At 29.3% G+C, this 23,750-nt stretch overlaps 1 protein-coding gene across 1 annotated transcript; it reads left to right on the top strand.

Moving 5' to 3' along the window:
• The first annotated feature begins 8,098 nt into the window (after window positions 1-8,098).
• Window positions 8,099-18,431, top strand: LOC133307990 (uncharacterized). Its single transcript, XM_061508573.1, has 4 exons — window positions 8,099-8,132; window positions 17,514-17,635; window positions 17,735-18,071; window positions 18,379-18,431. The coding sequence occupies exons 1-4, from the start codon at window positions 8,099-8,101 to the stop codon at window positions 18,429-18,431; spliced, it is 546 nt and encodes a 181-aa protein (XP_061364557.1).
• The last annotated feature ends 5,319 nt before the right edge of the window (window positions 18,432-23,750 follow it).

Genomic DNA, 23,750 nt, shown 5'->3' with positions numbered 1-23,750 from the left:
ATAATTTTATTGCACGTAATATAACAAATATATTTAAAAGAAGGAGGCGCCTAACAATAAAGGTTCATACTCTTTTTTTTTGTGTTGGATTCAACCATGACTAGTTTATAACACGTAAATATTGGGTCTCTAGTACGAGTGAATATTTGGTGAACCTGGGTAGAGAGAGAGAGAGAGAGGAGAGAAAGAGGGATCACCAAATTAATTCTCCTCTGTTACGTGAAAATATGGATGTAAATAGGTTAGGTTAGACTTTGACTTAAATAGGTTAAGTTTGTGTAAAAAATATTAGGTCTGGTCTTGCCTATTAGACTGTGTATGCCCCAAATTACAAGTCTGGTGTAACCTATATTTAAAAAAAAAAACTTTGGCCTAGGCCTGTTAGCTTGTTTAATCCTATTAAACATTCAATAGTTAAAGGAAGAGTTTTATGTTTATTATGTTATATAACATAATTTTATTTTCCTACACACACAACAAAAGAGAGAGAGAAAATTGAAGGATGAAAGAGAAAAAAAATATATGGACCCCATCTCTTTGATATATGTGTAGGAAAGTGAAATTATGTTATGTAACATAACAAACATAAAACCCTGAGCTCGTTTGGTGGACAGGATAAAATAAGTGTAGGATATGATATGGGGCTGATAAGGGCTTTTTGACCCTTATAATCCTTTATTAATAATTAATTACCAAATTGACCTTCATTATAAACTATTTCAAAAATTTAACCTCCCCAAAAAACATAACACCAATCTGCCCCTGTTTGACCGTTGACCACCAAGCCTACCCGGGTTTTTTTTTGAAAATTCATGCCTACCCGGGTAGGGAAGGATGTACCCGGGTATATTTCTTGACATCTGAAAAATTGCTTGAATTATTTACCCGGGTAGGAAGGGGTGTACCCGGGTAAATCTCGATCACAAAAAGCATATCTTACAAGCCACTTCAAGCACAACCACTCCTCCTCACAACTTGTCCATCACGGCCAGAATTTTCCAAATAATAATCCTTCGATGCAACAGATTCCGAACAAGGAACCATTTCATCTGCTGCTCTTAACTGTTCCCCCGAACACAAGCACTTCATTATCTTCTACAATCTCCTCCCCTGCCTAACCTTACTCCTCCCCATGCTTTCTCTCTTCACTCAAACCTCTCCGCCATACCACTGCCATACATTAAATTTAAACCACAATCATCACCACAAAAAAAAAGACTCTTCTATGCAATTAATTCATATAAATTTTACCGAAAGTTCTAATTTGTTAGTTACCGATAGTTTCCTGTTCTATTAGATTCAAATTTTGAATTGTCTTTAATAAGAAACTAATAACGCTATAATCAGAATAAGAGAAGTAACATCACGAAATTGAAATCGACGCACAACGATTCAACAGCTATTAAATAAATAATAAAAATAATTATTTTCTACATAATTTACTGGTGAATTCAGCTGAAGACACGGTTATAGAACTCGGAAATACAGAGATAAAAATAATGGAAATGGAAAACGAGTACAGAGAGAAGAGTAATCAAATAAATTCACCTTTTGATTTTGGAGAAAGAAAAGCAGAGGAATGAAGGGCAAGGAACATGAACAGTAATGGCCATTGCTGAATTTTCTGCAATCAAAGGCACCTTTGAATGCTTTGAGTCAATTAAAGCATTGAAAACTGCTTTATCCTCTTTTTTATCGAGATTTACCCGGGTACACCCCTCCCTACCCGGGTAAATAATTCAAGCAATTTTTCAGATGTAAGAAATATACCCGGGTACACCCCTCCCTACCCGGGTAGACATGAATTTTCAAAAAATACCCGGGTAGGAAGGGGTGTACCCGGGTAGTCTTGGTGGTCAACAGTCAAACAGGGGCAGATTGGTGTTATGTTTTGTTGGGAGGTTAAATTTTTGAAATAGTTTATAATGAAGGTCAATTTGGTAATTAATTATTAATAAAGGGTTATAAGGGTCAAAAAGCCGGCTGATAAGCCTATATCATGTCCTGTATTTGATGAGCGCCTAATTAGCAATCTGATAAGCTTATGTAGAAGGAGAAAAGAGAAAGAAAAAAATTAAATATAATGCAATAAATACAAATATATTGGGTAGCGTGGGGATATATTAGGTATCCAATATTGGTATCCTATCCTATTGAATCCTAACCCAACTCCCCCCATAGGAAAAGAAATAATGTATTGGATATGATAAAATGAGACAGTAGGATAAGATAATCATATCCTATTGACCTACCAAACAAGAGATAAAAGTAGGATATGATAAGTTATCCTATCATATCTTTTTTATCAGGTGCTCCAAACATGCCTTAAAAGAATAACTAAAATAATAATATTTTATTATTCAAAATTATTAAAATAATAATTTTATTTAAAATAAATAATAAGATTAGACCGGCCTATAGGCTTGTAGGCCCGACATGGACAAAAAAACCTATTGTCTGTTTTCTAAATAGGTTTTTTTAAAAGCCTAAGCATATTCTATTTTACTATTTATATAGGCCAAATCTGACCTAATATAAGTTAGGTCATAGGTTCCTGTAGGCCGATCTAGTCCATTTACACCCTTAAGCAAAAATCTCACCAATGGTATCCGTAATATTTTTATGTCAGGAAGTCATGTCTTTTATCTCCTATTTATGAATAAATCATTTTCTTATAATAAAATACCATTAATTAAGTAAAAAATATTGCCGACTAAGACAGGACATAATTGAAGAGAGACAATTATTTGTTCAGCTTGGTTTGTAGTATTTCATTAGGAGACACAAGATTTGAGTACTTATATTTGTTGTATGAGATATTCATAGATAAACTAAACTGATCTAAGCTGAGAAAAATTGAACCCAAAAATGGAAATTAAACAAATTTTATTTATTTTGCAAAATTTGATTGGTTTGGTATAATTTTTGGTTTTCATTTATAAAACGAATTTTTTTTTATATAATTATTTATATTTCCATAACTTGGATACTTATTGAAAATTATGTTTTTAATTTTTTATAAAAAAATTCTAGACTAATTTGTTTAGTCTAGAATTTTTTATAAAAAAATTCTAGACTAATTTGTTGTTTATATCTGTTGGTTATGCTCTTTGTCAAGAATGTTAGGCAACTGTTTATTGGGACATAAAAAGGGAAGAATAAGTAAAATTTGAATTATTATTTTTTTTGAATATTTTCAAATTGGTTGGACTGAAAAAGACCAAACTAATTGAGATTTGTTTTGATTTAATTTGGTTTCTTAATTAAAAACAAATCGATTGTTTAATTTATGGGTTCTATTTCTCTCATTTTACATAAGAGAAATAAAGTTTCAATACACACAAAATAGAGTGGATCCCATCTCTTATGTATAGGTTCCATTTATAATTTTATTTCTATTATATGAGATAACTCTTTTCCTACAACATAAAAAAATGATTTCCCTTAATTTATATGACTTTTCTTCTCAAAACCAAATTCAACCAAACCATAAACACTCAAGTATGAAATGATCACAAATTTATCTTATGCTAACTATTTGATTGAAGAGTAATATTAATTACACAAATTTTGTGGTCATAAATTTCTTGTTGATTCTAAGATAGATTCATCTAAATCATCCAAAAAAAAGTTATAACGGAACTGTGTTATCGAATGCTTGAATATAAGTTTATGAAGGATTTGTGAGAAAAAATTAAATATGTACGGTACGGGTATAATTTCCTTAAGTTAAAATTTCTATCTATATACTTAAACCATGTTTAATGATTAGGAATATTACTTCTTAATAAAAAATGATTAGGAGGATACCAAAAAAATGATTAGGTATATTACTTGGGCTTTCCATTTGTCGTCAAAAAATAATTTCCTACGAAATTAACGACAAATCAAATAATAATAAAAAGCTTGAAGTGACACTGTATTCAATGATTTTATTTTGTCTATAGTGATTGTATGACACCAATTTTTTACCTGTAACATGATTTTTGTTTATCCCTTATTAATTACCTCCTCACTATTATTTATTTATTTATAAATGCTTCTATATCTCTATCGGTTATGCTTTAATTTTTTAAATAATGATTTTTATTTATTAATACCCTATTGTTAATTCAATATCCATGCGATTTTTTTTCATTATAAGGTTATTAAAATTCATAAACATATGATATAATAATTGATATAATTTACACTTAATTATATATACAAAATTAGGAAATGATAGTTTTAGAAATCCAATATGTCTAAAATTGCTATTTTTTTCTTTGGGATCTAAACTTCAGTCATTTTTTGTCGCGACTCGCTTATTACCATGTAACATCACATTTATGTAGACATTGAAGATGTAATAACATGAAGAATCACGTATATATAGAAATCTTATACCTAATTAACTAGTAAGAATTTGGTGCAGCGAGTTGTACTCTCATAAAGTAGCAATGCTTTTGGAGATACTCGTCAAAGAACACAAATATAGATATCTTATATGTAGGCACTTCTATCTTCTAACATGCATATTATATATGATGTCACCAAAATGTTAGGGAGATAATATAATGGGAAAAATGTTTATGCAGTTACTGCAAATAAATTATCTTCATTTATTTCCAAAACGACTTCGTTTTGGTATTAAAATCTTAAAAAATTATAAATATAAAACTATTATAACCTTGAAATAAATTAAAATTACAAAAACACAATGATTTCTGTTCCAAAACGACGTCGTATTGGGCTTACTGCAGAAAAAACGAACCCTAATATAATATTAAATTATTAATATGACATTTATTTAATGGAAAAAGTGTGTGCCATTTTAAAGGATGAAAAATTGTGTCATTTTATAGGAGAGAAAGAGATAGATAAATGAGGAGAAAAATTTGACAAAAAAAATAAAGGTGTGGATCACACCTCTTTGTCAGAGTGAAAAGATATAAGTTGTGTATTTAAAAGGATAAACATTTTTTCTTTATTTAATAAGTTAAATTTTTGAATTGAAATAATATTTTGTATGATATCAAACCTTAGTAATCATAAATGTTATCCTATTTGTCCCATTTTTTTTAACAAAATTGGAAAATAAGTTAAAATTAGCACGAAATAAACTAAAAAATGAGCCTATATATTATTTACTCTTCAAGCTTAAGGGCTTTTGTATAAGAAAGTATGTTAGATATGTTTTTTCTAAAATTATTTTAGACAACTTTGTCTAATATTCACCAAAACGACGTCGTTTTGGGGAGGAAATCAATGTGTATTTGTAACTTTAATTTATTTCAGAGGTATAATAGTGTTTATCATTTTAATTTTTTAATTTTTCAATCCCAGAACGACATCATTTCGGTGAAAATTAGACAAAATAATCTAAAGTAACATTAGATATTTTTTCCCAATAATATAACATATAAAATTATGGGTTCGCTTTTTCTGCAGTTACTGCAGATAAGTTATCTGCCGTAAGCCTAATACGACGTCGTTTTGGGGCGAAAATCATGGTGTTTTTGTAATTTTAATTTATTTCAGGGTTATAATAGTTTTTGTATTTATAATTTTTTAAGATTTCAATACCAAAACGACGTCGTTTTGAGAAAAAATGCAGATAACTTATCTGCAGTAACTGCAGAAATATTTTCCCCTGAAACTATTGATGTAATTATCACTCTAGGGCCTATTTGGATGGGCTTATGAAAAATGTTTTTAATGTCTTGCTTACTGTAGAAGTATCATTTACAAATGCTAAAGCTATTAAGATTTAAAAAAAAAATGGATTTAGAAAAAATTATTTGGCTTTTGACTCTGGCTTTTTTTAGAAGCTGAATTTTTTAACTTCCAAAAAAAAGTAGGATTTTAGCCTTTTTGTAGCTTCTGCTTTTTTTTTAAAACAGACATCCAAACAGACTTTGTAATAGAAGTACTTTTTTTCCTCAAACAAAGCAGCTTTTGGCTAAAAAAAGAGAAAAAAAAATGTATGTCATTTTAAAGGAGGTAAAGTTATGTTATTGTAAGAGAGAGAAAGAGATAGATAAAAAGGGAGAGAGTGTGGACAAAAATAAATAAATGTGGGTCTCACCTCTTTGTGAGAATGAAATGACATAAGTTGTGTCATTTAGAAGAACAAATAGTTTTTTTTTTAAAAAAAAACATCCAAATCGGCCGTTAATAACTCAAGCAAAATTGAATGGATGTTTTTATCATTCATGTATCAAACACCTATTTAAAGTCAATCAACACATTTGGAATAACGATAGTTTCACGATAGGATAACCATGAAATGATCCGGATAGTTAAAGTTGACAACTGACCGAAAGAAACATTCTCAGTAAATAAAAGTGGATTTGGATTAGTGATGCATTGAGAGGGTGCAAAAGACATACATAAAATAGGAATATAAATGCAGCACTCAAGTATAGGAGTGTACCTCCGAGGCTCCTGGAACAAGGTTTTCCTTTTCTTGTGGAGCAGATATGCAGATTTGTAAAATGCAGGGATCTTTGCAGGAGTGTAAAGCATTATTATCTCCAAGAACTTCAAAACCATATTCTATGCAACTCTTAACATAAAAATGTTACTGTTTTCAGTTTTTAACGTATTCTAACAAACATTTGAGACCCTACATAGAGAATAGATGGTTCCACTCCATGAACAAGCCAGGAGGTTGAAGTTGAACTTGGATGCCAGAAAAATAGAAAAGAAGGGTGGCTCAGTGCACCAGACTTGCATCATTGTAAGGTGTAAATAAGATATATACAGCCTCACCCCTAAACATATTCTAACTTTTTAAGGCAGATAATATTTGTTGAGCAGCTGGAGGTGATATTGAAGTTCCATGAAAATGATCAGGACATGTATATACTTAAGATAATGTCATCTGAATAATATCACAATATCAGTTAGAGATATTAACATAAAACCATTAACTTGAACATTTTCTAGTTTCTACTGGCTTAAACTTTTGGATTGAAATAATTCTTTACTCTATCAAATCATATGTGACCAAGTGGTCTCGAGACATAGTGTCATTTGAGTGTAATTGACTAGTTTCTGTATACCAAATGTACCTTTTAAAATTTGTATACGTAGTTATGTTACTTTGCAATTGATACTCACCATTCCCATTCAGAAACCTAAAGAAGACACTGAAAATAGGCTTGAGGAAAAGATGGATTTTGATTGGTATAAGATTACTGCAAAATAAAAATTTAATATATATGGATAAATAAAGGGAAATAGTTATCTTATTTTGCTGGAAATATCTTATCTCATGTGAGTGAGACAATTTTCTATGTGGAGCCCACTTTATAATTAAAAAAACAAAAAGAAAAAAACAAATGGGCACTGTTGCTGTGAGTGCAGGAAAAAAATCTCAATTCCTGCTGCAGAAGAAAACATAAGCCCATAAATAAATGACTTTCTCCTGGATCCTAAAAATGAAATGTAAAATTTACTCAAAAGACTACCAATCAAGGTGCTACCTGAAATTGCCACGTATGTTACAGAGTGCATATGCAATTAACAGGACAGTCAACAGTGATCAGCAAGCAGTGACTTTCCTTAAATATTCAGCATCCATATATATATGGTAAGAGTGAAGAAAGTCTAGCAAGTAAGACAAGAGCCAAGCAAGTATCCAAGGAAGCTTGCCAATTAACCAAACAAGGGTCTCCAATTTCTCCATATTCGTAAGATACAAAATTCCCATGAATGGAATAGCAAGGCAAGTCATCCTTGGCTACCAGACATGACTCTTCGCCTACATACAAGACCCTTCCTCTCAACCTTAGTTCTTAAGTCATTACCAAATGACCAATCCCCTATTTATAGCCACTATCACCCGAGACATTATTACACTTGAATTATAATCACAATGTGACATAAATTAAAAAGAGTATGTATATTTGGTGGCATATTATCATATTCCTTACTTTGTCTCATCCATGACTTCTCCTTGCTTCTTTTTCTCATACCAAACTTTTATGTAATGAACCATTGCGGTGGCCAGAGATAGAGATTAAAGAATATGTTCCAAAAAGGAGGGACCAGCCATTCATGTATATATGTATATATTCATCAATATTAAACTGCTTATTGTTGTTCTCTTATTATGGCAGTGCTGAAAATAGCAGAATCAACTGCAGGTACTACCACAGTTAGCATGTTGGTGAAATGTGTTGCTAGACAAAACGGAATAATGAAGTAGAAATTAAAGATTGCCATGGGTTTTCCGTTTTGTCTAGCAACACATTTCACTTTTTGCATTGTTTCTCTGCGGTTGGAAAGGGGTCACTCTTTGTGGTGTAATATAATTTAATTGGACCCACTGAATTACAAGCAAACAAAAATACATGGTCCAAGAAACTTTTTATTTACGGATAAGTGATGGTAAAATGTAGGTGAATATGTATATGTTAATTTTTATTCCCATCCAGTTATTTGCAACTTGCAAGACATTGGTAATCAATAAGTTAACATGTAAAAAAAAAACTCAAAGTAATGTGAGGTTTACGGAATATAAATCGGGGGTGGGTTGTTTGAGATCTCTAATAGGGTGAAGAAGTAGAGCTCCCAATTTTATGGATCTCTGCCGCAAAAAAGTGACGGAAAGATTAAGAGGATGAAACCGCTTTCAACAAATATTAGAAGGGGTTTAATGTTCTCCACACACAAAAAAAAAAAAGTTTAATGTTTTTACTTTTGCTGAAGAAAAATTTTATATTACACTCATGTAAAAATAAATGAATCCTATTTAAAGAGAGGAGAGAAAAAATATTTATGAAACCCATTTATTTTTATATAAAATTTAAATTGATTTTATTATTAGAGGGTCGTCTATATATAAAAGCGTGCATACATATAAAATAATTAAGAGTTAAGATAAGATAATGCGAATTAGTTATATTTTCAGACTTCTTCAACGACGGCTAAGAGTGCAGCGTGGCATTTTGACAAAATTTACTGTTGACGTGATAGTTTGATAAATTTTTTTGACAAGTGCGACAAAATGGTCACTCTTCCCCTGTGCCATGGGCTAGCTCACTTTCAGTTAAGACTTACGAATCCATTAATAAATAGGGACTTTTTTTTTTTTGGTACAAGTAAATAGGGGATTTTATCTCTCACATATTCTCTCTTAAACCCTGGTCTTTTTATTATTGTTGTGCATACATATCACTCTCATTGAGTCAGTCTTCCCATAATGCATAACGATCTGCCATCATATATGCTTGTCTTTGTCTCCTCAATAAATACCGCTTAACTCTTAGATCCTATAACAACCTTTGATAACATAGACAAAGACGTATACAGAAATTTTTTACATAATTTAAATCTTATTCTTATTCTTATCCTTATCCCTGTTAATATCTTTAACTCGTTTGAGCTTTATGAGCTCGTACTCTTAATTTTTTAACAATACCACATGTTCACCTGCCTTAAAAATAAAATGTCAATGTTTTGGAAATCCATGTTAAAAATTGGGTTTCGAAACAAACCGGAGGTAACCGGTCAAAACAAATTGCATTACAACTTTACAATTCGTGACAAAAAAAAAAAAAAAAAACCTTGTACTGTGTGCATAAGGAGTCGCAATTTTCATAGTTGACTTCACTCTATTTATTCCTTTATGAAGTATAAAATCTCCTAAAATAAAACTACATAAAATAGAGAGAGAATCAATTTAATGGAGTTGACTTCAAAATTGTGGTCACGAAAAAAAAAATTCAACTGTTCAATTGCAAGCATATAGCTCTAATGACCAACTATATACATTATTCCAAGCTTCCCCGTTAAGAGAGTATATTTATATCTTCACGTGTATTAGACTTTGTAACATTTTTATCTGCCATAATAAAAGCAAAAAAAAATGGTGTCAATTTTGTTTCGCGTGCAAGCAACCAGGAAGATACTGAGTTACTAATACTATACGGTGGAGGAATATTTAGATATGCCCTATACATTTTTCCTCCTCCTTTTAATCCCTCACTTTTTCCCCACAAGTTTTGTTCTTTCTCAAGGCATATCCTTTGAACTGTTGAGACCATTTAAATCTTCCTAAAGAATAATTTTATGAGCCATTACATATGCTTCTAACCAATTTTCAGAATAATCTTTCTAATCATATATCATATAACAATTATGACATTTTTTTAACTTGATTATTGCATGGATCATTTTAGACTATTTGATGATCAACTCTTCAAATTTTGTAATTAGATTTTGCACTATAGATTTGGCCAGAAGAAAAATTAAGTAGAGTTTATAATATGATTTATTTAGTTGGTTAGTTGCAAAATTACTCATAAAAATAATATTATTTTGGATGATCATTTTTCTCCTTAGACTAAAAAAGTAATTTTGTGTTTCATTATTTAGTGTTTTCTTTTAGACTTTTTATAATAGCATAAGGGATTCAATGTACAAGATCCGAAGAGTTTATGGATCGAACTAATGTAATTGTCCGTCGACAAAATTAACATAAGGGAAATCGATTTATTTACTGTCAATTCTAAATAATTTAAAATAAATGTGATATTGATGTGAATTAGAAGTTTTAAGTTTGAGTTCTGAAAATTGAAAAAATCATTTTGGAATAGTGGCTTTATCAAAAAAAAAATTCGAATATGATTTGTTGAGTTTTCAATGAATTAATGAAGAAATCCAAAAGAAAATGAGAAAAACTAATTTTCAGAAAAAATAAAATAATGACTAATTAATATCTTGACAAAAAAATTAAATATTGTTTTTTTTATAATTATTTACGAAAATATAATTATTTTGCAATTAAATACCGCTATACAATTATGATAAATCTTTTTCTTATGTTGATGTAGATAAGTTATCTTATGTTAGTGAAATAAAATAATAAGAGAGATTCACAAATAATTGAAGTTAAAAAAAATAAAAGTGAAATTCACTTTTATCATGTGTGTGTAGAAAAATAAGTTATCTCATATTAAATGAGATAAATATAACCTTATAAGTATATACATTGTACTATTATTTATGGCAAAAAGTAAAATCACGTGTTCTTAAATGGGGCCCACGCTCACCTATAGATTAGGTGTAACGTGTACAGTATATTACTTCATTTAGCAATTCCATTGACTAGTAAAGAGAGCATTGACTAGAAAAGCTTCCAAAAGGTTGACTCGGATACAACGTTCGAATCTATGGCCATCCAACTGTATGGATAAACCAGTCGAATAAGAAGAGTGAGAATTATTTTTTCAACGGACATGGAAAGTGTTAAAAGTCTTATTGTTTTTTTATTTACTTTTTAATTTTTTGTTAACTTTTTTTTTTTAATTATGGACCAACAATAAGACTGTGCCACGTGGTATAATCTAGTTGGACGGTACCTTTTCTAAAAAAAATTGATTGATCCTTTTGTCTTTTTTTTTTTAATTTTTTTATCACTTTGTTTCTCTTTTTAAATTATATATTAACTTTTTTCTTTTATCAAAATATATATTAATTTGTCACTGTTTGACTAACACTTACTTGAATAAACGATTTACCAAAGACTAGGAGTTGGTTAAGTAGGGAAATATTGATATGCAATTTGAGAAGATAAACATTTTGCTATATAATTTGAAAGGAGGTGTAATATATTAATTAATAATTTTAATTATTTAGTATTTGAAATTGGTGAGTATGGAAAATGGAGTATTTTATACTAAAAATAAAGGGAATATTTTTTTCATTATTTTTTTGAAAAGAATATGGATCAACCAGACTGCATCATATGACGTAATATGGTGAGTGTCATTAGGAATTTACCACATATCAAATTGTACCAATTGGCATAATCTTGTTGGTCCATACCATTTTCTTTTTAAATTCTTAAAACAAAATATAGTGTGACTAAAGAACTCAATTTTAATACTCCCAACATATTTTCGCCATTAACAATTAAATACATGTGTTTAACTCAGTATTTTTCTCCTTAACATGTTACTGTAGCAGCATTGATTTTCATTGGAGGAATAGATGAAAAACTTGGTTGAACGGGAGTATTGAAGAAATTTTCGTGACCAAGGGTCATGACATAGAGCATCCTCCATCGAGAATAAATTCCTACTCATCCTATATCACAAAATTCAAACTGGTTTGACCAAACTGCTCTTATCCCATTTTCTAATTTGACAATAATAAAAATGGTGTCCACATGAGATCACAAATTTCTAGTTTTCATGACACCAGTCTTTTTTTTAAAAAAATAATTTCAATTTTCGGCTTTTTATAATTTAGAGAATATTAGAAAGATATTAAATCTTAAAATATACTACTACTAAGAGTGTAAATGAGTTGGGTCAGGTTATATTATAGTTTAAATAAGTCAGATATATATAAAATATTTTGAGTCTGATCTAATCTAATAACTTGATGTAAGTTAAATTATAAGTCTGATCTAGCCTTTGTTCAAAAATCAAAAGATTTGACCTAGGTTGGTTAGCCTATTTTATCATCAATAAGTATGTGGCAAAATTAAAGCAACATAATATAAAGTTAAAAACTTATAAATTAGACTACCCAACACGTGAATTTATTTGCACAAGGATTATTTCAGCTAAATTAGTAGTTTCTTTTTTTTGGAGGTTACAAGAAATAAAACACAGCATCCTACACTACACACACTCCTAACACACACACCCCACACCACTAGGCTAACCCTAGTTGTGCCTAAATTAGTAGTTTCTAGATTGAGCTCGTTGGTGACTAGATACTGAATGATTTATTAAAAAAATATAAATTAATATCTTTACACCACTTCTATCTATTAAAGCATATTAAAGGTATCAGGTGATGGATAGTTGGGTTGAGGTTGTGTTAATGTGTTATATTTGTAATTCTATTTTTTGGAATGACATTTAATTTATTCTTTGCCTCATATTTTGTTTCTTATCCATATGGCAGTGGGATTTTAATATGCTTCTAATAGGAATATTACCACTTCTATTAACTTGATTACATTCATTATCGTGATAGAGCCAGATGGAGTAATATTTGTTATTACTTAGTAAATTTCACTGAAACTAAAGAAACATGTTTGTTTGATGATTAGCCTGTTTATTTTATTAAATGTAAGAAGAAAATCTTGGACTACCGCGTGATTTCCTCATTCGTTCAGTAATTTCAAATTGACCATTTTCCAAAAAATGAAAAAGGCAAGTAAATTTCATTTAGCCTTTTTTAGAAAAAAAAATCCCTAATTGATATGATTCCTAACTATGTAGCACCGATACGACACGTGACACGACACGACACGACACTTCGACACGTCAATCCTAAAAAATTATGGATTTCGACACGTTGGGACACGTTTTAATATTAAATAATATTTTTAATTTATATAGTGTATATTTCATTTAATATTTAATAATTTAACAAAAAAATGAAACTAAATTAATAATATCCATCAACATGTTATAAAGATGGAAGATTTAACAAAAAAAATAAGAACTGGGATGAGAGAGAGATATAATATCAGATAGAGAGATCAAATCATATTAGAGTGAGAGATCAGAGAGAAGAAGATACAACAAGAGCGTGATAAGAATTGACAACAATGATGCTGAGATGATCTCTTATCTACTTAAGGGGAAAAAAGACAAAAAGATAAAATTGATATGATCAGGTGGAAGCTTTATTAATATATTTTAACTTTTTAAAAAAATAATTTTAAAAAAAAAAAATTAAAAAAAATTAAAAAAAATTACGAAAATGCCATTTGACCGTGTCGGATACGGTCAAATTCGCGTGACGGAATGGTCAACGTGCCGGAAAAAGTCAACCGTCGGAGCGTGTCGGACCCGACTCTTCCTGTTTTTACAAGTGTCTGTGCTCCCTTGATTCCTAACTCATTAATTTAGCCTTTTTTTATACAAGTAAATAAAAAAGGAACGTATTCTCTCATATTTTAATTGATATGATTAGACTATGACCATGTAAAACTATGATCGTTCAATCTTTAGCTTTCAAATTTCTATATTGTCTATTTTCTTTCTATTTTATTTTCTATATGAAAAAGTAGTCCATCACAACATGGCTTAATCTCTCTTCTCTTTATATAAACAAGGTTGTTGCGACTTCGGCAAGTGCATCGATCGTACAAGTAATAAAGTGGTAAAATAAAGTTGCCGATCCCACAAGGACTAATGAGTAATGACCAATCACTAATTTACCTATTCAATTAAAGTTGGATCGATCGTGAAAGGGGTTTCTTGAGAATATTTTAATTAAATTAAAATAGAATTTTAACTACTTATATTTAGTTTTCAATATTCAAGAAATTAAATTTATAATTTATAATGCTAGAAAATTGGTTTTAAATTTTTATGAAAGACGTAGCTAGGATTCAACTCCCCCAATAGTTTCCCAACGAATCTACCTATTCTTATGATTACATTCAAGATCAAGTTATTAACAGTTTTTTCTATATTCGATTAAATCTCAATCCCTTGGTAATTCAATCCTTTACTCCACTCAAAAGCCTAATCCCTTAGTACTTTTTCATAAAATAAGCATTAACGCAAGAAGTTACAGTTATAGAATTCACAAGTCTATCCTAGATCATATAAATTCCAGCAATCAATCAATCGGAATTGATACACCAACATCCCTATTGTCATGCATAACTCATATGTTTATCTACGAGTGATCAATTCATAAATAAAGCTAATAATAAATAACAGATTAATTGCATAACTTTAAATCAAGAACGTAAATCATAAGATAGGCAAACAGCGTTTAAGAACCCATTGTTTCCGTCTCGCCCTAACTACTTAAAGAAATTTAGCTACGCATAGTCATAAAAACAAAATTAAAAGCTACTCTAAAAGAAAGAAGGTTCATGGTAAAACTTGTTCAATGGTGATGATCAATGATGCAGATTTAATCTTTTTTTTCTCCTCTGCACCGCTCCAGTATTCCTCCTCCGCTACTGCCTTCGACTTTGTCTCTGAGTTCTTCTTTTTCTTTGCGTCTCCGAATTTTGAATCTTTTTCAAAGGCTTCGTCTCGTTGTATTTAAAGAGTTAAATTGGGCCTTTATTTCTGGGCCAGCTTGCTGAGGATTAATTTTGATTAATTCTTTATTTTTCTTGATCTTTATCCTTTGCAACTAATCCCAACTGTCTTTTCCATCAGATTAGTGATTTGTTACATTGAACCTGAAACAAAATGAAACGATATGAAAAGAGATTATAATCTTATCTAGTTGTTGGTATCAATGTTATTAAACCCGGACCGGTGATCGACCGGTCGGGGTACCGGGTCAGTGGGTCACTGGTTCAACCGCATGAACCGGATATGTATATAAATTTATATTTTATACTTAATTATATAATAAATATTTTAAATGGTGTAAGTGAACCAAGAACCAAATGTAGCTTAGTGGTAAATACTAAAATTTAAATCTTCACAACAAGGGTTTGATTCCCACTACATGCAATTTTTAAATAATTCTATTAAATGATATGATGTATATATTAAATTGTGCATATTAACCAACAAATAAACTCAGCCCAGTGGTAAGTTGTTGTTTGGCTTACTCAAGAGACTCGAGTTCAAATCCCAGCAACTTTGAAATTATTTTTTCCAAAACCATTTTGATGGTTAATACCGGTTGAACCGCGGTTCACGACCGATTCACCGGGTCAATACCGGTTCAATAACATATCCGGTCCGTTGCAAGAATCGGACTGGTTGATGGGCCGGTTTCCGGGCCAATCGGTCGGGCCGGGCCAGTTTTCTCAACACTGGCTGGTATTTTAATATCTTTTAGATTTATTAATTAACACTATATTAATAATCATTCTATATAATGGCTAATGAGGACGATTGGAATCTCTAGCTTATAATATATCTTTTAGATTTATTAATTAACACTATAATAATAATCATATTAATCATTCTATATATTGGCTAATGAGGACGATTGGAATCTCTAGCTTATAATATCACACGACCACCATTTCTCAAGGCCTGTTTGGATGAACTTTTGAAAAAAAGTACTTTTTATGCATTGATTTTTTTAAAAGAACTTTTTTTAAAAGGTAAAGCTATTTTAAAGGTAAAGTTATTTTGAGTTTGGATGTATGATCTGAAAATCACTTTTATATAAAAAAAGTTATTTGTATGTTAAAATAAAAAAAACACTTTTTTTATATAAAATTACAAAAAGGATCTATAAAAAAAATTAACAAATTTTTGGGATTTACGCAAATGAAATTTGGAGAATGTGATTATAATATCAGAAAAGACGTTCGACAAACTGCTCCAATTTTATAGAAAGATGTTTGATTAAAAGTGATAGGTTGTTGAAAGACCTAATTAAAAAAAGCAGCATGAAATAGTGAGATAAGGAGAGATAAAATATGTATGATAGGATGAGGTTAAAATTGTATTTTAAAAATTTATATTATCTTTTAGTTTGTACTTTTTTAAAAATTAACCAACTACTGGTTAACAAAACAGCATTTTAACTTTTATTTTAAATTTTGATTTTTTAAAAAGTTGTTATCCAAACATTTAAAAATTCTCAAAAGAACATTTTTTTACAATAAAAAGCAATTTTTTTAAGAATAAAAGCGTATCCAAGACTAACTGTTTGATTTCTATTTCGTAAAATATTTTTCTTGTTTTAAGAATAAAAAAAATTGTTTATTGATCAATGTTTTGTAAAAGTAATTCTAAAAACAACATCTAATTTGTAATTTTTAAAACTAAATTTATAGAACGCCCTTATCATGTTTTGGTTTTATTACTCCCAAAATAACAAAAATACGGAGAACAAGATTTTCATTAATGGCATGATGGTAATAATCTGAAAATAAAAAAGTAAAAGTTAATATTGTGCCACCTCAGTGGCGATATGTTCTTTTACTTTTTGGTCTTTTGATAATTTTTTCAGTTTTTCTACTTTAAAACCACATTTTGGAAACAAATTTACCAAACAATTTTTTTGTTTTTTAACTTTTAAACTGTTTTCAGAATAATGTTATCAAATAAATTTTTTTCATTTTTTATTCTACAAAATAGTTTTTAAAATTTATTATACAAAATAATTTTAAGAACAAAAAAACTCAAAACACAATCAAACAAAATTTATTTTCTTTTCCCATCCTTGAGTCACCTTCAACCAATGGGTTCAATGAGCACTCATTGTTATTAATGAACTTCAAACCCACCACCTAGCGCTGGCTTTTTGACCCTTATAACTCTTAATTAATAATTAATTATCAAATTGACCTTCATTATAAACTATTTCGAAAATTTAACCTCCCCAAAAAACATAACACCAATCTGCTCCTATTTGACCGTTGACCACCAAGCCTACCCGGGTACACCCCTCCTTACCTGGGTATTTTTTGAAATTTTATGCCTACCCGGGTAGGAATGAGTGTACCCGGGTATATTTCTTGAGAACAGAAAAATTGCTTGAACTATTTACCCGGGTAGGGAGGGGTGTACCCGGGTAAATCTCCCACTGAATCGTTTTTTTCTCAAATTTGGCAACAGACAAAGTTGATCGCCCTGTATCCACCTCCATATATTTTCTTCTTCCTTCTGGGAACGTATCTCGTCTCCATCGCATACCCTGTGTTGAAACCTGGCATCATTATATTGGTGAACCTATCACAGTATGCACCTGCTCTTTAATCTATCACCTTTTTTTATTTATTAAATTTTCAACAAAATTGAATGAGGAAATAATTGGTATTTGTCATTAATTTTTGTAGATAGTGGAATTGAATAAGAAGGATGGAAGTGTCAAGTTTACGTGCCTTGGATCGGATCTGAGTGATTATCATATACCGCAATACACAGTGGCTTCCAACGTCAATGTATGGTTTGGTTCATTTCCCACTAAGGATTTTAGCGTTGTATCTTCATATGGGGCATTGGTGAGAGCTGCAGCTAGAGATGGTGAGAGTCACTACTCTCTTGTGGGATGCACTTGTGCACCTGCTTTTCAGTTCCAGGACTTTGAGCTCGCAAAACGTTCTCAACTCATTGCTCGCTTTCCCCAAATGGAGCCTCTCATTACTGTTCAACCAAATCAAGCAATTTACCCCGGTACATCCCTTCCTACCCGGGTAAATAGTTCAAGCAATTTTTCAGATCTCAAGAAATATACCCGGGTACATCCCTTCCTACCCGGGTAAGCATAAAATTTCAAAAAATACCCGGGTATGCTTGGTGGTCAACGGTCAAACAGGGGCAGATTGGTGTTATGTTTTTTTGGGAGGTTAAATTTTCGAAATAGTTTATAATGAAGGTCAATTTGGTAATTAATTATTAATAAAGGGTTATAAGGGTCAAAAAGTCCCTAGCGCTAGCTGTAATAGTATCAATCTCTATTCTATTTTTTCTGACATGGCAGGTTTCTTTAAACAAGGTTTTAAGAGGGGAAAGAAAAGAAACAGAGGGTTTTAGTAAGTCCTTCCCTTGTTTGGGAGTTAAAAAAAAAAGAGGGGAAGGAATTGAAGATTTTTACTAAACCCTTCAAATCCCTCCTTCTTCTTAAAATTAAAGTTCCCCCAATTTGGGGGGTTTGAGGGGGGAAATATTAAAAATTACTTATCTACCCTTACCATTAAAATGTGAAAACTACATAAATGTGAATCATTTTTAAATGTAAAATTATTAAAATGTGAATCATTTCGTCAAAAAATAGTGATGAAATTTTTGATGAAAATCATATACGTCAAAAATTTTCCGTCAAAACTAAAGACGAAGTTAGAGACGGAACAAGATTTTGCCATAATCACTGACATAAATTTTTTACGGAAAAAAAAATTCATTCAAATTTATTAATAGAATCTAAATTCCGTCAAAACTTTCAACGAAAATATTTTCGTCCAAAATTTTGACGAAACACATTTCCATCGAAAAGTTTCGACGTAAAACAATTACGTCAAAATTTTTTACGGAAAACATTTTCATCAAAAAAATTTGCAAAAATTTTCGACGAAAAATATTTCCATCAAAAATTTGTGACAAAAAACATTTCTCTAAAAAATTTTGACGGAAAATTATTTTTGTCAAAATTCTTTACGGAATCTAAATTTTGTCAAAATATCTCACAAAAAAACATATTTATCGAAATTTTTGACGCAAAACATTTCCATCAAAAATCTTTGACGAAAAAAAAATTTCATCAAAATTCTTTAGAGAGTTTAAATTTCGTCAAAAGTTTTCGACGGAAACATTTTCGTTAAACTTTTTGACAAAAAAAATCTCCGTCGAAATTTTTAACGAAACACATTTCTATTGAAAATTTTCAACGAAAAATATTTCTGTCAAAATGTTTGATAAAAAAACATTTCCACCAGAATTTTCAAAGGAACACATTTCTGTCAAAAACTTTCGACAGAAAATATTTTTGTAAAAATTTTTGACAAAAAATATTTCTATAAAAACTTTTGACCGAAAAATATTCTGTCAAAATTCTTTACAAAATCTAAATTTTGTCGAAAGTTTCGAATGAACCATTTCCCTCAAAAAATTTTACAACAATTTTCCTTCGAAATTTTTATCAAAATATATTTCCATCGAAATTTTGAACGGAAAATATTTCGTCAAAATTTTTGACGAAATTCTTTTTTCGTTTAAAACATTTGATGAAAGAAATCATTTTTGACAAAACTTTTGACGGAAACTAAATTTCGTCGAAAATTTTGGTAGGAAATTTATTTTTGTTAAAATTTTCATCGGAGAAAAAATTCTGTCGTATTTCGACGAAAAGTATTCGGACGAAAAAATAATTTTGTGACGAAATTTCCGTCGTTTGTAACGTTAAAATTTCGTCCAAAATATAGTCTTTTTAATATTGTGAAAAGTATATAAATAATTTGGGTTTGATGTTTGTCATTTTAAATGACATAAGTTATGTCATTTTAAGAGAGAGATAGACACAAGAAATGGAAATCATGGGAGAGAAACTGAGTGGTTTTTTTTAATTTAAATTTTGAATAAAAAAATATTTTCTTGTGCCTATCTCTATATTAAAATGACATAACTTTATGTCATTTAAAATGACAAACGCTTTTCCCAAATAATTTTGTTAGAAATTTTATATTTAATTTATTTTATAAAATGTAATAATTATGTTAATTTTTAAAAAAGGTTAAAATGGTAAAAATATGTCATTAACCTTTCACTTTTCTCCCTTACCATTTTTTTAACTCCCAAACAATGGAAGGCAATACCCTCCAATTTCCTTCCCTTCCTTCCCTTTTGGATTCCCTTCCCCTCCAAACTCCCAAACAAAGCCTTAAACAAGAGGAAGGGAAGAAAAGGAAGGAGATTCAAGGGGAAGGAAGGGGAAGGAAGGGAAAGTAATTGAAGGGTATTCTCTTCTCTTGTTTAAAATTTAAAAAAATGGTAAGGAAGAAATTAGAGAGTCAATGAAATATTTTTACAATTTTACCCTTTTATAAAAATTAATATAATTATTTATTTTACAAATAAAATTAAATGTAAAATTTTTTAAAAAATTATTTATATATTTTTCACACTACTAAAAAAGATCATATTTTCGAAGAAAATTTTACGTTGCAAACGATGAAAATTCCGTCAAAATAATTTTTTTTCGACAGAATACTTTTCATCGAGAGGCGACGAAAGTTTTATCCAATGAAATTTTTTACAAAAATAAATTTTCTGTGAAAATTTACGACGGAATTTAGTTTCCATCAAAAGTTTTGACGAAAATGATTTGTTAAACATTTTCAACGATCAAAATTCCATCAAAAGTATTGACGGAAAAAAGAATTCCGTCAAAAAATTTAATGGAATATTTTTCTTCAACTTTTTTTGATGAAAATGTGTCCCAACGAAAATTTCGATGAAATTAGATTCCGTAAAGAAATTTAACAGAATATTTTTTTGTCGAAATTTTTTACACAAATATTTTTCGTCGAATTTTTTACGAAAATATTTTCCATCGAATTTTTTTTACAGAAATGTGTTTATTTGAAAATTTTGATATAAATATGTTTTGTTGAAAGTTTTGCCGAAAATATTTTCAATGGAAATGTGTTTCGTCGAAAATTTCAGAAGAAATTTTTTCCGTAAAAAAGTATGATGAAAATATTTTCGTCGAAAACTTTTGACAGAATTTAGAAAGAATTGTGACGATTTTTTTTTCTGCCAAAAATTTGTACACAAATCTTTTTTGTCAAAACTTTTTACGAAAATTTTCAATGGAAATGTGTTTCGTTAAAAATTTCGAGGGAAATTTTCTTCATCGAAAATTTCGACGAATATGTTTTTTTGTGAAATATTTTGATGAAAATATTTTAACGGAATTTAGATTCTGTACAGAATTTTGACACAAAATTTTGTATCAGAATTTTTTACAAAAATACTTTTTCGTCACAAATTTTTACAAAAATATTTTTTGTTGCAAATTTTCACTGCAAATGTGTTCCATTGAAAATTTTGATGGAAATGTTTTCTGACAAAATTTTTTATGGAATTAATTTCTGTCAAAAAATTTGGATGAAAATATTTTTGCTTGAAAAGTTTGACAGAAATATTTTCGTTGAAAGTTTCAACAGAATTTAAATTCTATCAAGAATTTTGACTGAATTTTTTTCCGAAAAAAATTTGTGTTAGTGATTATGGCCAATTCTTGTTTCGTCTCTATTTTCGACGTAATGTGATTTTTGTCAAAAATTTCGTCGTCACTATGTTTGACGAAATATTTTTCGTTTGATAAATTTTGTTGGTATTTGAGACTTTTCTAATAATGTCACATTTAAAAATGATTCATATTTATGTAGTTTTCACATTTTAATGCTAAGGTTAGATAAATAATTTTTATGCTAACCTTTTCAGATGATCATAATGTCTAGCCTAAGCTTGTCAGGTGAAGGATGGAGTATCAATGTTTACTCTTACGATGATCACATGGAATTCTATATTATAGTAGGAAATCAAGGAGATGCTGCAATATTCTATGCTGAAAGTGTGGAGACCTACACCTATAGATTAGATTTGGATATGACTTTTGTATTGTATAATTATGTAATGCCATAATGTAACATATAAGTTAAAGTGATGTAATATATAGTAGAATGTAGGACCAATGTAAAATAATTTTCCTATGTACCTGACTTAATGTATTGTATAAAGTAATGTTGGTGGATAACATATAGTTATTTTTAATTGTTCTTATCATTAATAGTAAATTTAAAGAAATCATATAATATTCCTTATAAGAGTTAATTTTAAAGAACGTTACAGAATGCATACATTATTTTTTATGCAAACTCTATAATCAAGTTCTACGAGGCATTAAAATGTTGCATCAATACGACTTTAATCGTTCACTTCATTAAAAAATACCTCACATGTTATTATACTGCTCATGTGTACTGTTTATGAGTTTGATTATCAATGTGTGTGACGTATAGTATATCATTATTAGTTGTCAACTATATGATTAAGGCCCGAGCTTTTTTAAAAAATGATTTTTTATGTATTATTTTTTTAAAAGAATTTTTTTGAAAAGATAAAGTTATTTTACGTTTGCATGTATGATTTAAAAATCATCTTTACATAAAAAAGTTGTTTTGATATTAAAATAAAAAAGTATTTTTATATATAAAATTACAATATAGAACAGATAACATAGCATAACCGTGGGATAAGGAGAGATAAAATAGGTATGATAGGATAAGGTTAAATTGTATTTTAAAAATGGGAATAATATCTGTCATTTTAAAGGATATAAGTTTATATCATTTTAGATCGTAACCGTTGATTTCCGTCCATCAACGGTTATAATTTATTGGATCAAAATTATTAATTAATTAAAAATAAATTTGGCCTATTAAGTTTGACCCAATAGATTATAACCGTTGATGGACGAAAATCAACGATTAGGATCTAAAATGATATAAGCTTATATCCGTTAGAAGGATAGATGTTTTCACCTTTAAAAATTTATATTATCTTTTTTTCAAAAAAAAATTATATTATCGTTTAATTTCTGTTTTTTTTTTCAAAATCAGTCAATTACTGGCTAGAAAAAAGCAGCATTTTAACTTTTATTTTAAAATTTACTTTTTTAAAAAAAAATTATTCAAATGAGCATTAATAAAAAGAATAACAAGTATGAATTCAAACAACAGTCATTCAACTCCTAAACAATATTTCAAGTTGATTTAAAACTCTTTTTGGTCAAATGTAAGATAAATTCAAATTCAAATTCATGTAAGATATATGTCAAATTCATGAGACTGTGACAGCGGAGTGCTCTTTGGCGCAGCAATTTCAAATTGACAATTTCGCAAAGTCAACGAAAAAGGCAATTAATCCAATTTAATTTTGCATTTATTAGAAATAAATATCCCTAAAAAAACTCCTAAATCAATTTGGGATGAAAAAAAGAAAGAAAAAAGAAGGGAAGGTATCTTTGATATGATTAGATTATATGACCGTGTAAAACTATCATAAAAGGGATTTCGGTCATTCAATATATGAAAAATAGTCCATCACAACATTGCTTACTCATTCTCTCATGTGTTAATAAATATGATTATATCATGTGGGATGATTATAAATACAAAGGTAAATTGATGGTGATAAGTGAAATGAAAAGAGAAAAAAAATTATAATAGATAATTATAAAATCATGATAATTGATTTATCTTTACAGGATTATGATTTATTCACATTATCCATTTCCCTTATCTCTATATATACAAGGTTTTTGTGTTCACCCAAAATCATTCATTCTCTCAA

This window comes from Gastrolobium bilobum, unplaced genomic scaffold (assembly GCF_033153095.1).
Source record: "Gastrolobium bilobum isolate Gb01-03AN ecotype WA unplaced genomic scaffold, APGP_CSIRO_Gbil_v1 utg30775, whole genome shotgun sequence".
Classification (NCBI taxonomy): Eukaryota; Viridiplantae; Streptophyta; class Magnoliopsida; order Fabales; family Fabaceae; genus Gastrolobium; species Gastrolobium bilobum.
Note: the sequence above shows the minus strand (reverse complement) of the source record. Positions and strands in the feature narration are given on the sequence as shown.

What these genes read in the sequence shown, in the direction of transcription:
- LOC133307990 (XM_061508573.1), top strand. Translation starts at nt 8,099, where the DNA reads ATGGCAGTGCTGAAAATAGCAGAATCAACTGCAG. An exon ending in AATAGCAGAATCAACTGCAG is followed by an intron (nt 8,133 to 17,513) that starts GTACTACCACAG and finishes ATTTGGCAACAG; the next exon opens with ACAAAGTTGATCGCCCTGTA. An exon ending in AAATCAAGCAATTTACCCCG is followed by an intron (nt 18,072 to 18,378) that starts GTACATCCCTTC and finishes CTGACATGGCAG; the next exon opens with GTTTCTTTAAACAAGGTTTT.